Here is a 13600-nt window from a genome sequence, read left to right as displayed (position 1 = left end):
CAATTTCCATTTTTGCCAGCTAATAAATGTTTTGACTGGTGCACACACTACAGTTCACGAGAACCCAGGTCCCCACCTGAGGGACGAAAGCTTCACGAGTGGTGAAGTAGAGCTACAGGTGTCTTTCTGTCTCTCTCTCTATCTCCATCTTCCCTCTCAATTTCTCTCTGTCTCTATCTAATCATAAATAAAATTTTTAAATAGAGGAGAAAAAGAATGGAAGGAAGGAAGGAAAAGAGAGAAAGGAAGAGAGAGAGAGAGAGAGAAGGAAGGAAGGAAGGAAGGAAGGAAGGAAGGAAGGAAGGAAGGAAAGAGAAGAAGGGGGAGGGGGAGGGTGGATGCTAAGGAGTCTGTTTTCTTCTGAGATCCCTTCCTCTAATCTGTCAAGACCTCTAAAGCAATAGGGAGATCTCAGTGAGATGAGGCCCAAGTATTTCTTTTTTTTTTTTCTTTAAGATTTTATTTATTCATGAGAAAGATAGGAGGAGAGAGAAAGAACCAGACATCACTCTGGCACATGTGCTACCGGGGATCGAACTTGGGACCTCATGCTTGAAAGTCCAAAGATTTATCACTGAGCCACCTCCCAGACCATGAGGCCCAAGTATTTCTAGGCCAGGTCTATTGGTGTTTTATTATTCAGAAGGAGCTCTGACATTCCAGAGTCTGTGTGTCACCACTCCCATAGCTCGTGTGTTACAGGACTGGTGTTAGCAACTGAGCAAAGGCTACCAACGAACTTTCTGTCCACGCAGAGCAAGGGAGCCTTTCCCACACGGGTCTATCTCCCCACCACACCCCAAGATTTGTGCTATATGCAGGAGGTGTGTGATAGACCTATAACAAAATGTGTCCTTGTCTGTATAAAACATTATCTGGAAACCTGCCCCGGCTTTAGGAAATCAAAAATAAATCCCCTTGGATCTAGATCTTCAAAGAAAGTCCTTTTCTCTTTTTAGAAACCTTCTTACCTCCCTGGGAAAGCACTGTGTTCAAGTGCCATTTTCTTCATCTTTCCTGGCCTGGCCAATGTGTAAAAAGTACAAACATGGGGGCCAGGGAGATAGAATAATGGTTCTGCAAAGAGACACTCATGCTTGAGGCTTCAAAGTCCCAGGTTCAATCCCCTGCACCACCATCAGCCAGAGCTGAGCTCTAGTGAAAACTAGATAGAATATATATGAAAGGCAACCAAGCGGTAGCACAGTGGGTTAAGCGCACATGGCGCAAAGCACAAGGACCAGTGTAAGGATGCCAGTTCGAGCCCCCAGTTCCCCAACTGCAGGGGAGTCACTTCACAAGCAGTGAAGCAGGTCTGCAGGTGTCTGTCTTTCTCTCCCCCCTCTATCTTCCCCTCCTCTTTCCATTTCTCTCTGTCCTATCCAACAACAATGACAGCAATAACAACAATAAACAACAAGGACAACAAAAGGGAGGGGATCACCTCCAGAAGCATCAAGTCCCATCGATAACCCTGGGGGCAAAAAAAAAGAAGATATATGATGATAGATAGATAGATAGATAGATAGATAGATAGATAGATAGATACAAGAAGGGTAGCAGCCAAAGACTCATGATGAAAACTAATGAAGCAGGGGCCAGGCAATGACACACCCAGTTAAGTGCATGTAGAAACACAAGGACCCACCAAAGGATCCAGGTTCAAGCCCCCCCTCCCCACCTGCAGGAGGGTCACTTCACTAGCAGTGAAGCAGGTCTGCAGGTGTCTGTCTTTCTCCCTCCCTATCTCCCCCTCCCCTCTCAATTTCTTTCTGTCCTATCCAATAAAATGGAAAAAATGGCTGCCAGGAGCAGTGGATTCGTACTGCCGGCACCAAGCTCCAGCAATAAGCCTGAAGGCAAAAAAAAAAAAAAAAAAGAAAAAAAGAAAGCTGATGAAGGTTAGGTTTCGAAGCCCCTGATTCACAGTCATGTTGTTCCTACCACTTGGTTGTTTTTTTTTAAAGGAGAACCCCATAATCACCTATATGTGGGGCCCCCAAGACCTGTGTCCAAGGCTGCTGATGGTCCCATGTGATTACACATCTCTTCCTGTTCAAGAGAGGAGCTTATCTCGCCCTTTGATGCACTGAGTGGGGCTGTCATTAAGACCAAATCTGAAAGATAGTGTGGTTCCCCAAATTGGCAGCCCCTCAGATAGCACTGAGCAAGCCAGGAGAAGGTGGGTGGCTTCGCCCAGCCTCGAGAAGAACACAGCAACGTGGAAGTGGGGGACATTGGAAGGGGAATATTGGGGCTGAAGTGTGATGTCCAAGGGGGTCCTGAAGGTCAGTTCTCTGGGCCGAATTCCACCCATGGGTATAAGGGCTCTGCTGGCTGCTGAACTGAGGGCAGAGCAAGGCTCATTGTGGAGGTCAGAAGGATCCAAGCAGCCTTCAAAAAGGTGATCAAAATAGCATAGGAAACCACATGGTGACTCCGGAAAAAAAAAAAAAAAAACTCCTGCTAGAGTCTCTGGGGTCCCAAATTCAGTCTCCGGCATCACCATCAGCCAAAGCTTAGCAGTAGTCTCTGTCTCTCTCTCTCTCTCTCTCTTTCTCTCTCTCCCTTTCCTATTAAAGTAAATAAATAAAGTTAAGATAGCATAATCCAATATGGTTAGCAAAAACAAAAGCCTCCACCTGGTACTGACCCATGAGCATGTCCCTACCCAGAATTCTCTGCCCACTGCCACTCTCTCAGAAGGCTGACGGGATCTAAAATAACAAAGGAGGTTGGTTTGGCATGGTGGCAGGGGCTACTGATTCCCTCCTCTGGCCTTGAGTATTTACTGCCAGGAAATCCTGACCAACATTGATTGCCAAGGGGTTCGAGTCACATTGTTGTTAAATCGGGAGAGAAAATTAGCAGGATTTTGTGCCCTATGTTCAGCCATCCCGGAGTTTCACAAACAGGAACCTGGGTCTTTATATGAGGGGACAGGGGAAGTGGAGGGAAGAGTCTCAGCATGATTTAGCAGGGCAGAGTTCCAGGCAAATTGCTTACGTGGTGGTAAAAGAATTGTCCTGCCTACTTTCTGTCTTGGGAAGCCTAGTGGGTGAGCCAGAGCATACCCGAAAACCGAAGGTGGAGGCTCTGGGCCTGGGCTCTCTGCGAGGGGCAGTGCCTTCGCGTGGGTGTGTGTAGTCCTATAGGGGCAGGGGCAGGGGGCAGTTCCCAGGCATCTGTGCAGCCGTGAGAAGCCAGTGGCCAGTGTGTGTCCACACACACCACAGGGCACTGCACTGTAGGACTCCTGAGGCTAGAAGCCCACCTTCTCTGGTGCTGCACAGGACAGCTGTTGTCATAATTAGGTATCTGGAGACTCCTTAGCTTGCCCATTCTGTTTTTCCTCTCTCTTTCTTTCTTTCTTTTTTTCTTTTTTGCATCTATGGTCATCGCTGGGACTTAGTGTTGGCACTACGAATCCACTTTTCCTGCTGGCTGGATTTTTTTTTCCTTTTTATTGGATAGGACAGAGAGAAATTGAGAGAAGAGGAGAAGATAGAGAGGGAGAGAGAAAAATAGACACCCGCAGACCTGCTTCACCACTTGTAAAGCAACCCCCCTGCAGGTGGGGAGCAGGGGCCTCGAACCTGGATCCTTGAGCTTCATACTATGTGCGCTTAACAAGATGTACTACCGCCCAGCCCTCTTTCCTCTCTTATTAATATCAATCCTGAAACAGAGAGAGGAAGAAAGAGTCCAAATTGACAGTAAGCATCCTTGGAGAAGTAGTTGGAACCACGAGGCAAACTCACTCGCAGTTCTCACCTCAGTTCACCTTTGAGGGATTGAGATCCAAAACAGTTGATATGAAGGTTTAAGTCATGTGCCTGTATGCGTGTGCGTGTGCATGTGTGTGTGGCACTGGGGCTCAAGGATGTAGTATTCTACCTCTTCCTGGATAGCTTTTTCATTCCTTTTATTTCAAAGACAGAGAAAGGTTGAGTCACCACCTACATGGGGGCTAGTGCTGGGGCCATGGTGCTACCATGTGGTGCTACCATGTGTGGGCTCTGGGATTGTGCCAGGGCTCAATCCCAGAGCCCACACCAGGCAGAGCAGGCCCAATACCCAGCCTACCTATCTCTTATCTCCACCATGTGAATTTTGCTTAAAAAAATAATAATAAAGTGAGAGTTTCTGGAAGAATCCCAGTAAGTGGCATTGGAATCATAAGCACATTGGAGGATCTACACAATAGCCCCGAATCCCTAGCTGTGCATGATGTTTGTCCCACAGTGTGGAGCAGACTGAACAGCCTGGTGAACACCACAGACTCATCTAGAGCTGTCTGGGCTCTCTGGAGCAGCGGGTGTCAGGGATGGCCATCCTACCCCCAGGCTACCCCCTCCCTCTTGTCCACCAGACAGACGAGAACACTACATCGCTACTCAAAAGGGTCTTTTGTTTACACACATCAGAGACTTTCTGTGCAGTGTGCACGCACACCCACACTTGTCCACATGTATAACACAAACACAGGCACACACACTGCTTCAGGGAGATACCGTAGAGCATCCTCAAGAGAAGGGATGGAAAACTCTCACATGACCTGATTTCTCAGTTGTGGGTTCAACCGAGAAGGGTCAACAACTTCTTCCCTAGAGTCCTGTCGTTACCCGCAGCACCAAAGCCAGCACTCTGTGACCCTGGGCTCTGATTCCAGTGCTCCCCAGAGGGCAGGTACTGGAGTAGGCTGGGTTTCACTGATCATAGAGCCCAGTCTGCAAACCCCTACCCCCCTCCCACCACCATGTCCCCTGCAGATTAAGTGTGGCTCCTTGAGAATTTGTGGTTCTGTACCATTGGTTGACTCCACAAGGAAAGAGAGAGAACCCTCACCCGGTGATGAACCAGTTTGTTCTGCAAGGCCTGCTGCATTATTTCATCCTGAAGGGCATTCATTCATCTGTCTTCAGACTGATTTTCTAGAGTTCTCTATGTTGTCTTGGCATGTTGTGTGTCATTTAAGACCTCAGAAGACTTTATCTAAAACTGCAAGGTGTTGTTACGCTCAATGCATTTGTGCAACTCTGAGTTGCTGGAGATAAAGCTTAATGCATTTTATTTTTTGTTTATTTATTTATTTATTTTGGACAGTGACAGAGAGAAGTCCAGAGGGAAGGGGGAGAAAGAGCAAGACACCTGCAGTCTTGCTTCCCCACTTACAAAGCTTTTCCCCCTGCAGGTGGGGACCGGGGGCTGAATTATGCATTGCAATGTATGCACCCAACCAGGTGCACCACCACCCAGCCTCCTCAATTTTTCTCTGCCATATCAAAAGCAAAATACAAAAGAAAAAAGAAAGAAAGAGGAAAAGAAGGAAAAAGGAAAGGAAGAAAGGAAGGAAGGAAGAAGAGAGAAAGAAAGAAAGAAAGAAAGAAAGAAAGAAAGAAAGAAAGAAAGAAAGGGGAGAAAATGGCCACCAGGGAATGGTGGAGTTCTAATGCCAGCACTGAGCCCCAGCAACAACTCTGGTGAGGGGTGGAAGGGGGGGAATGCCATTTTCTGAGCTGGCTTGGCACCCATGGGGAACAGGGTACCCCATCTGATTGCAGCCTCACTCCCCTTATGCTCTGTCCTCTCACCTTGCAGCCCTTCGTCATCTACGACATGCACTCCCTGATGATGGGGGAAGACAAGATCAAGTTCAAGCACATCACTCCACTGCAGGAGCAGAGCAAGGAGGTGGCCATCCGCATCTTCCAGGGCTGCCAGTTCCGCTCCGTGGAGGCCGTGCAGGAGATCACCGAGTACGCCAAGAGTATCCCCGGCTTTGTGGGCCTCGATCTCAACGACCAGGTGACACTGCTCAAGTACGGCGTCCACGAGATCATCTACACCATGCTGGCCTCCTTGATGAACAAGGATGGTGTCCTCATCTCAGAGGGCCAGGGCTTCATGACCAGGGAGTTTCTGAAGAGCCTGCGGAAGCCCTTTGGGGACTTTATGGAGCCCAAGTTCGAATTCGCTGTCAAATTCAATGCACTGGAGCTAGATGACAGCGACTTGGCAATATTTATAGCAGTCATCATTCTCAGCGGAGGTAAGAGCCAGCCTTGGGCACTCTGGGAAAGAGGGCCGAGGGCAGAAGGCGGGTGGTAGACTGCTGGAGGAATTTCTACTTTGGCCTGTGTGAGTCTGCACCCCCCTGCCCACTACTCACTGTGGCTTTTCCTGTGGAAAATGCCCAGATGTTGTTTTCTGTGAATGCCCCCACCCAGGTCCCACTCAGAGCCATGCATGAGAGACACAGCCCCCTCACTTCTTTTCCTTGAATGTCTCTTCCTTCTCTACTTGGTCGATCCCATCTTCCTCTCACTGACGCCCTTGTACCTTTGGCTCAGATGAGGCTTCTTGATGTAGAGATGGTACTGGGGTTACTCATCTCTCAGTGAGACAGTTCCTGGAGCTGCTTCTCCATGTCAGAAGTCAGGGGAGGCAGGCCTGCTGTGCTCTGCCTCTTCTGTCTCACAGGGGCTGTTGATAAGTCCTCTTCCACTACCTTGTGAGGTGCAGCCTGAGGCTCAGGACGAGGTCTGACCCACACAGCAGACAAGCGAGTTAGTCACTGTATTTGGGGCCTTGCAAGTTGGTGGTGTCACTGGCCAACATCAGAAGCCAGGTTTTGTACCAAATGACACATGTGTTATCTGCTTCCAGGTTTGTCATTTCAGTAGAAGAAGACTATATCACCATCTCTCTGTCTCTCTCTCACTCTCTCTTGAAAGTGGATTTTAGGCCACGGAGTTTTGCTACTGAAATGGACTATGGCGTGTGCTTTTTGTGGTCATGCACAGATCTCCTGTGAGACCAGTGGGCCTGTAGATGGAAGCTCTTCACAGCTCTCAGGATGTTAGAGCTCCATTCCCCACTCTGTCTCCTTCTCTCTCTCTCTCTCTCTCTCTCTCTCTCTCTCTCTCTCCTAGAGCACTGCTCAGCTCTGGCTTATGGTGGTGTGGGGATTGAACATAGGACTTTAGAGCCTTGGGCATCAGAGTCTCTTTGTGCAACTATTATGCTATCCCTCTGACTTTGCTCTGTATTCTTTTTCAGTTCAGTTACTTGAGATCAGCATGCTTTGAAACTGGGTACATCTGACTAGTAATTACTATTGATTATTTTTAGTGCCAGTCACTTATTGATCCCTGTTGGTTATGAAAGCTGGGTGGGTAAAAGTTCATCTGGTGACGTGCTCAATGGGGGACAGAGTTGCTTGAGGCCCTAGTCCATTCTCCAGTGCTGCATGAAAGATAAAGAGATTTAATTTTGAAAAACCAGATTAGAAGACCAGGTGATGTCATTTAGCTAGCTAATGCTTTCATTAAACACGGTAGAAATGCAATTATTATCACTGGCTCATTAACATCTTCTAAGACTTTCCCGAAGTAGATACTATGTCCCATGTCCTTATTCCTTTTGATTCATGTGATCATTTTCCCCATCACTCACTTCTTGTGAATGTTATTAACTTGAGGCCTGGGAGGTGGCACCAGGTATAGGGCTCTGGACTTGAAAGCACAAGGTTCTGAGTTTGGCCCTCAACATCTCACATGTCAGAGTGATGCTCTGGCTCTCTCTCTCTCTCTCTCTCTTCCTCTCTTTCTTTCTTATCTTGTGATAATAAGTTTAAAAAATATTTTTAAATACTACTAACTTCTGAAAATAGAAGCAATACATGATCACTTTATTATCCAAAGAGAACAAGAAAAAGTGAGATCTTCTCTGGATAAAAAAGAATTTGCAGTTTTATGTCTCCCACCAAAATGTTTCAGTGCCTATGCTAGTTTTATATGCCTATAAACACTTTTTTAATAACTGTCATGTGTTCCATTTTATAAAGGACCATTGTGGACTAAACCATCTCCCTATTCATGGCCAGGCTGCTTATAATTCTGTTATAAAAATTACAGAGAAGGATTGAGAAAGTTATTGGAAGATGGTTCTAGAATTTCACTGCAGTGAACCGTCTTGAGTTTAAATTTTTGTTCAGATTTCAAGTTGTTTCCTCATTCTGAACTACCAGAAGTGCAACTTCTGGGAATCTGACTATGAACATATTTTGAGTCTTTTGTTATAACCTTGCCAGACTGTTGTCCATGAAAATTTGTGCCAGTTTCTAGCCCCACCACAGATCCTAAGGGAGGTATTTGAAGTAGACCATGCAGAGAAACTTACTTTCTTTTTTCATATGTTTGTTTATTTATGAGGGAGGGGGAGAAAGAGAACCGGAGCATGCCTGTGGTGCATGCAATGCCAGGAAGCAAGCTGCGTGCTTTCTGTGTAGAGACCAGTTCTTAGTCCATACACCAAGCCCAGATCATCACGCTACCTTTATTTTTTTTAATTAATTTATTTTATTATTTATTTTTTATTATTTGTTAGAAACAGAGAAATTGGGGGGAGCTGGGTGGTGATGCACCTGTGTGATTGCACATGTTACAATGCTCACGAACCCAGGTTCGAGTCCCCGGTCCCCACCTGCAGGGGGAAAGTTGCATGAGTGGTGAAGCAGGGCTGCAGGTGTCTCTGTGTCTCTCTTCCTCTCTGTCTCTCTATCCCCCCTTCCCTCTCAACTTTTGTCTCTATCCAATAAATAAGTAAAGATAATAATAAAAAAAATTTTAATTGAGGGGGAGGGAAATTGAGGGAGGGAGAAAGACAGAGAGACAACTGCAGCCCTGCTTCACCACTCGTGAAGCTTCCCCCTGCAGGTAGGGGATGGGGACTTGAACCCGGGTCCTTGTGTGCTGTGATGTGAGCACTTAACCAGGTGCACCACCAGCTGGGCCCACACTACCTTTCTAAAGAGCAGAGGCCCAGACGGTTACTCTGGTTTGCTTGTTTTGTTTTTAACATTCATGATAATGTTTTTTTAGAAGTTTTTTAAATATTTATTTATTTATTCCCTTTTGTTGCCCTTGTTGTTTTATCATTGTTGTAGTTATTATTGTTGTTGATATTGATGTCATCATTGTTGGATAGGACAGAGAGAAATGGAGAGAGGAGGGGAAGACAGAGAGGGGGAGAGAAAGATAGATACCTGCAGACCTGTTTCACTGCCTGTGAAGTGAATCCCCTGCAGGTGGGGAGCCGGGGGCTCGAACCGGGACCTTGTGCTTCGTGCTGTGTGCGCTTAACCTTGTGCTTCGCGCTGCGTGCGCTTAACCCGCTGCGCTACCACCCGACTCCCAATAATGTTTTATATAAGGTCACAGGAGACAACTGTCGGACCCCATCTAGAAAAATGTCATTACTGCCTAGAACTCACAGACTAGACTATGTGGACATCAGTGATTAAAGGTGCCTTTGAGATCTTGCTTAGTTGGCCACAAAGTAGCTCCTGGGACTGGCTAGAGTGAGTAGGTGCTGAGACTTTAGCTCTCGACTATGAGCATTATAAGTGCTGACACTGATATGCAGACTCTGCCTAGAAGGACTTCTTTTTGTTTCTCAGATGGTCTTCATAGCCAGTAGTCTGTTCTCAGTAGACCCTCTCCATGAAAATGGGAAAAAAAGATCTGAAGGTGGCAGCTAGTCACAGATGATTAACATGCTTTATTTGTGGTTCTAATGAGATGACAGTCATCATGAATAATCGTACACTGCCTCAAAAAAACAAGGATTTGCCACTATTTTTTCTTTTCTTTTTTTTTCACTATATGTGTTTATTGGATAAAGACAGCCAGAAATCAAGAGGGAAGGAGGTGACAGAGAAGGAGAGAGACAGAGAAACACCTGTAGCTCTTCTTCACCACTCAAGAAGCTTTCCCCCTGCAGCTGGGAACCAGGGACTTGAACTGAGGTCCTTGTGCACTGTAATGTAAACATTTAACCAGGTACACCACCACCTGGCCCCACCACAGTTTTTCATATAACAAAAGACAAATCCTCCCTTGATCGGTTAGCTTGTGCAGATGAAGTTCACCTCAGGCCTCAGATTCAGGTGTCTAGAGTAGACGCCATGTTTGCTCAGCCCACAGGAACTGATTCTCATAGAAGCTGACTGGATGTGGGCCAAAGAAAGAACTCACATGGTCTGGAGACTAGGTTCCACGAGTCCCCCAACTGCTTCTGGAGGCCATTTTTTGTTGTCCTTGTTGTTACTGTTGTTGTTGCTATCGTTGTTAGATAGGACAGAGAGAAATCAAGAAAGGTGGGGAAGACGGGGGCAGGGGGAGAGAAAGATAGATACCTACAGACCTGATTTACCACTTGGTAGATGGGAAAACCAGTACCCCAGCTTGTGGTTTATTAAAGAAAGATGTGCAATTCTCAATTCATAGGGATTTTTTTGTTCCTTACCCTGGTTGTTCCAGAAAAAGAAAGCATCTATGTAAGCATGAGGCTTTGCACCAGTAAACAAGTTCTGACCCTACCTGATCTTTTTTTCCCCCAATAAAATTGCTTTGTTTATTTTCATGAGAAAGAGACCAAGAGAGGTAAGAGCCTGCTACTCAGCTCTGGCTTACAGTGATGCCAGAGATTGGACCTGGGACCTCTGGTGCCTCGGGCGTATGCAAGTCCTGCTCCGGCACGTCGAGCCTCTCACCTGATCTTAGCAAGCGGGGTTATCTGTTCTGCTGAAGTCACTGCACAGCTTCAGTGACGTTCCAAGAGGTGCTCTGGGCAGGGCTCCAGGGCCTCAGAGAGCTTTGCTGTGGGGGAGGTGCTGGTGGGGGGTGCTGGTGAGGTTGAGGGTAGGTGGGAGAGTCCCAGGAGAACCCATGGGGTTTTCTGGATAAAAGTACCTCCCTGGGCCCAGAGCTTGCTGAGACCCTGCCATTGCTGCAGAGACCACTAGCACCCAGCTTCACCCCTAGAAACTGCTGACCCCCTTAGATCTGACGCTCAGATGGGCCCTGTGTTCAGCATCTCTGTGACTTTCTCAGCTCAAACCCGGCTTACAGAGAAGGGTGACCTAGTTCTTCTTGAAACTTCCTGCTCTGAGCTGGAAGCCGGGAGACAGGCAGAGGAAGGAACCCCATGGCAGGGCCAGGGCAGCCACACACTGTCCTTTCTGGGCCTCATCAGACCCAACAGTTCTGAGTTCCGAGTCTTGTCTCAACAGAAGCTAACGTGAGAACCACAGTCCCAAAGCCACTTGGCTAATACCCAATAACTTGTGAGCACTGAGCCTAGAACACAGCCCAGGGGCCCCACTCCCTGATCCTGCCACCCAGCTCCTAAGTCCGGGGGGCCCTGACTCTCACCTCGCACGTGTGTTGATGGCTGCCTAGAAAGTAGCCTGGGAAGGAAGCTAAGAGCATTCCCCAGAAGCAGGGCCTGCCCTGCCTGCCCCTTCTCCTCCTCTCTTGCCTCTCAGGCTGGCTGAGTGGCATCAAAAATAAGAATTCTGCCCCAATGAGGGCAAGCTGGACCTGCAGACTCTCACCAGCCCCACCAGCAGACTCCCAGAGCCAAGATGAGCTGGGGCCAGGGAGCAAGCCCAGGGCATTCTGCCCCCACAACCCATGCCACCCCAATAAGCTCCCTGTTTGCTGAAGGCAGACTTAGGGCTGTTCCAGCTGTAACTCCAAGGCAGGAAAAAGGTCCTTTTGTTCATTCACAGCAGTTTGCAACCCATGCCAGTTCTTCTCCCCAACTTCCAAGATAGTGGAGGACTAGGCGAGGCTTTGTGGGACTTCCTCCAGGTGGAGACCCTGGTCAGCTCCCTGCCCCGGAAGTAATCAGAGGGCTCGGCATGGCACAAGGGCCCCCCTTACCCTCTGGAGTCTGGCTGCTCTGTGCAACCCTGAAGCACCCCCCCAAGCCTTCTTTTCCCAGACTGAGTTCTTGTTGTCCTTGGAGGTGGGAGCCATTTGCATTCCTGCAGCTGAGTGGACAGGAACACCCCAGGAGGAGAAAGGACGTGGCTTTCCCAGCTGTCCACTTACAGGGGAAGAAAGATGGAGGTTCTAGGCCCCTGTCCTGTCCATCACCTGGCCCCTGTCTCTCACCCTGCTCATGGCTATGTGTGCAGACAGCTATGCCCTCACCTCTGCCTCTTTTACCAAAGCACTGCTCAGCTCTGGCTTATGGTGGGGGGGGGGGGGGGGGCTGAACCTGGGACTTTGGAGCCTCAGGCCTTAGAGTCCCTTTGCATAAGCATTATGCTATCTGCCCACCCCCACCCCTTACTCTTGAACTCACCGGACTTAGAGCCAAAGCACAGCACCAGCCCAGCTAGTTGCCATTTGCTGGACAAATGTTCATCAGGAACATATAGTCCTTGCGTGCTATCAAATCCCCACTGGGCCAGCGTCTCTGAACAAATGCACAGTCTTTGTTTAATCTTTCCTCCCCCCTCCTGAGTCTCATGTTATCCCCGGTGTTCACTGAAGGTCAGAGAAATAAGGGAATTCGCCCGAGGTCTCCGGGCTGTTCGTGGTGATACTGAGGCTGGGAGGGACCCAGAGCTCGTGGCCTCAGAGGCCATGATACCCCCACACACACACTGCCTCTTCTGCATCAAAGGGGGAATGCAGCCTGATTCATTCCCAGCCCTTGGAGCTCTCTGGCAGCTACCAAAAGCTGCCATTTTGTACCTCTCCTCCAAAGACTCAAGGCAAGAATTCTAAGGGGACACTTGTGTGGGGAAGGAGAGCAGGGCCAAAGTGGCGGACTTGGCTGAAGCAGCTTTACACAGGCTGCCGGGCTCTTATATCATGTTATACTGTGGCATGGCTTATATAAAACAGGAAATGGAAAATGAATTCAGGGGGCTGGGGGTGCACCCAGTTAAGCACACACAGTACTAAATGCAAGGGCCCACGAAAGGATCCCGATTCAACGAGCCCCTGGCTCCCCACCTGTAGGGGGGACACTTCACAAGCGGTGAAACCAGTCTGCAGGTATCTCTCTATCTCCCCTCCCCTCTCAATTTCTCTCTGTCCTACCCAATAAAATGGAAAAAATGGCCACCTAGAGCAGTGGATTTGTAGTGCCGGCACCAAGCCCCAGCGATAACCCTGGAGGCAAAAAAAAAAAAAAGTAAATTCAGGAATCAAAAATAATAAGAATTGCAGGCCACAGAGGAGATACCATCAAGGTCCAAAACCTTTCTCCTAGCCCTGTGGCAGCCTCGGGGTCTGACTCAGTAGCCTGGAGTTTGCTCCGGGTGGGAGGCTGGGAGGGGACGGTGGTGGTAAAAACCAGGCCTGTGTCCCCAGAGAGACGGTGCCTGTGCTGAGTGCCCACCAGGACAGGCAATAAGCTCCAAGTAGCTAAGTAAAGACATTCACTGCACCAGATACCATCTTGCACCACTTCTAAGGGAGAGAGATAAGTACCTGCAGAAAAAATTTATGAGAGAAATTTCAAATGGCTCGAATACCATCCAGCCCTTCGAATACTTCCTGCCCAGGGGAGCGGCCCAAAGGAGTCTTGCACTAGTCCTGGCACCCAGGTTCCAGCTCATGGAACTCCCAGCCTCCAAATTTGGGGTCCTCCGTGCCCCGGGGCCCTACAGAATCTTGAGGGCATTGCCACTGCAGCTGTGGTCTCCCCGGTGAAGGGTAGAACGGTTTCTGTGGTCAGGCCAGGTAACATAGCACTCCTCTGTGACATGCCGCGCTGTCATTAGAGGCAGCTG

At 48.4% G+C, this 13600-nt stretch overlaps 1 protein-coding gene across 5 annotated transcripts in view; it reads left to right on the top strand.

The window, feature by feature from the left end:
* The window catches only part of PPARG (peroxisome proliferator activated receptor gamma), a 144641-nt gene that overhangs the window by 118276 nt on the left and 12765 nt on the right, over positions 1-13600 (top strand). For 4 of the 5 annotated variants that reach the window (XM_060180712.1, XM_007517091.3, XM_060180711.1 and 1 more), the window contains one exon: positions 5602-6052. The exons of the other annotated variant lie outside the window; for it this stretch is intronic. In XM_060180712.1, the coding sequence (XP_060036695.1) occupies positions 5602-6052 (451 nt within the window). The remainder of the gene's footprint in view (positions 1-5601; positions 6053-13600) is intronic. 5 annotated transcript variants of the gene reach the window in all.

This window comes from Erinaceus europaeus, chromosome 21 (assembly GCF_950295315.1).
Source record: "Erinaceus europaeus chromosome 21, mEriEur2.1, whole genome shotgun sequence".
NCBI classification, from domain to species: Eukaryota; Metazoa; Chordata; class Mammalia; order Eulipotyphla; family Erinaceidae; genus Erinaceus; species Erinaceus europaeus.
The sequence above is the reverse complement of the archived record's forward strand: the minus strand, read 5'-3'. Positions and strand labels throughout refer to the sequence as shown.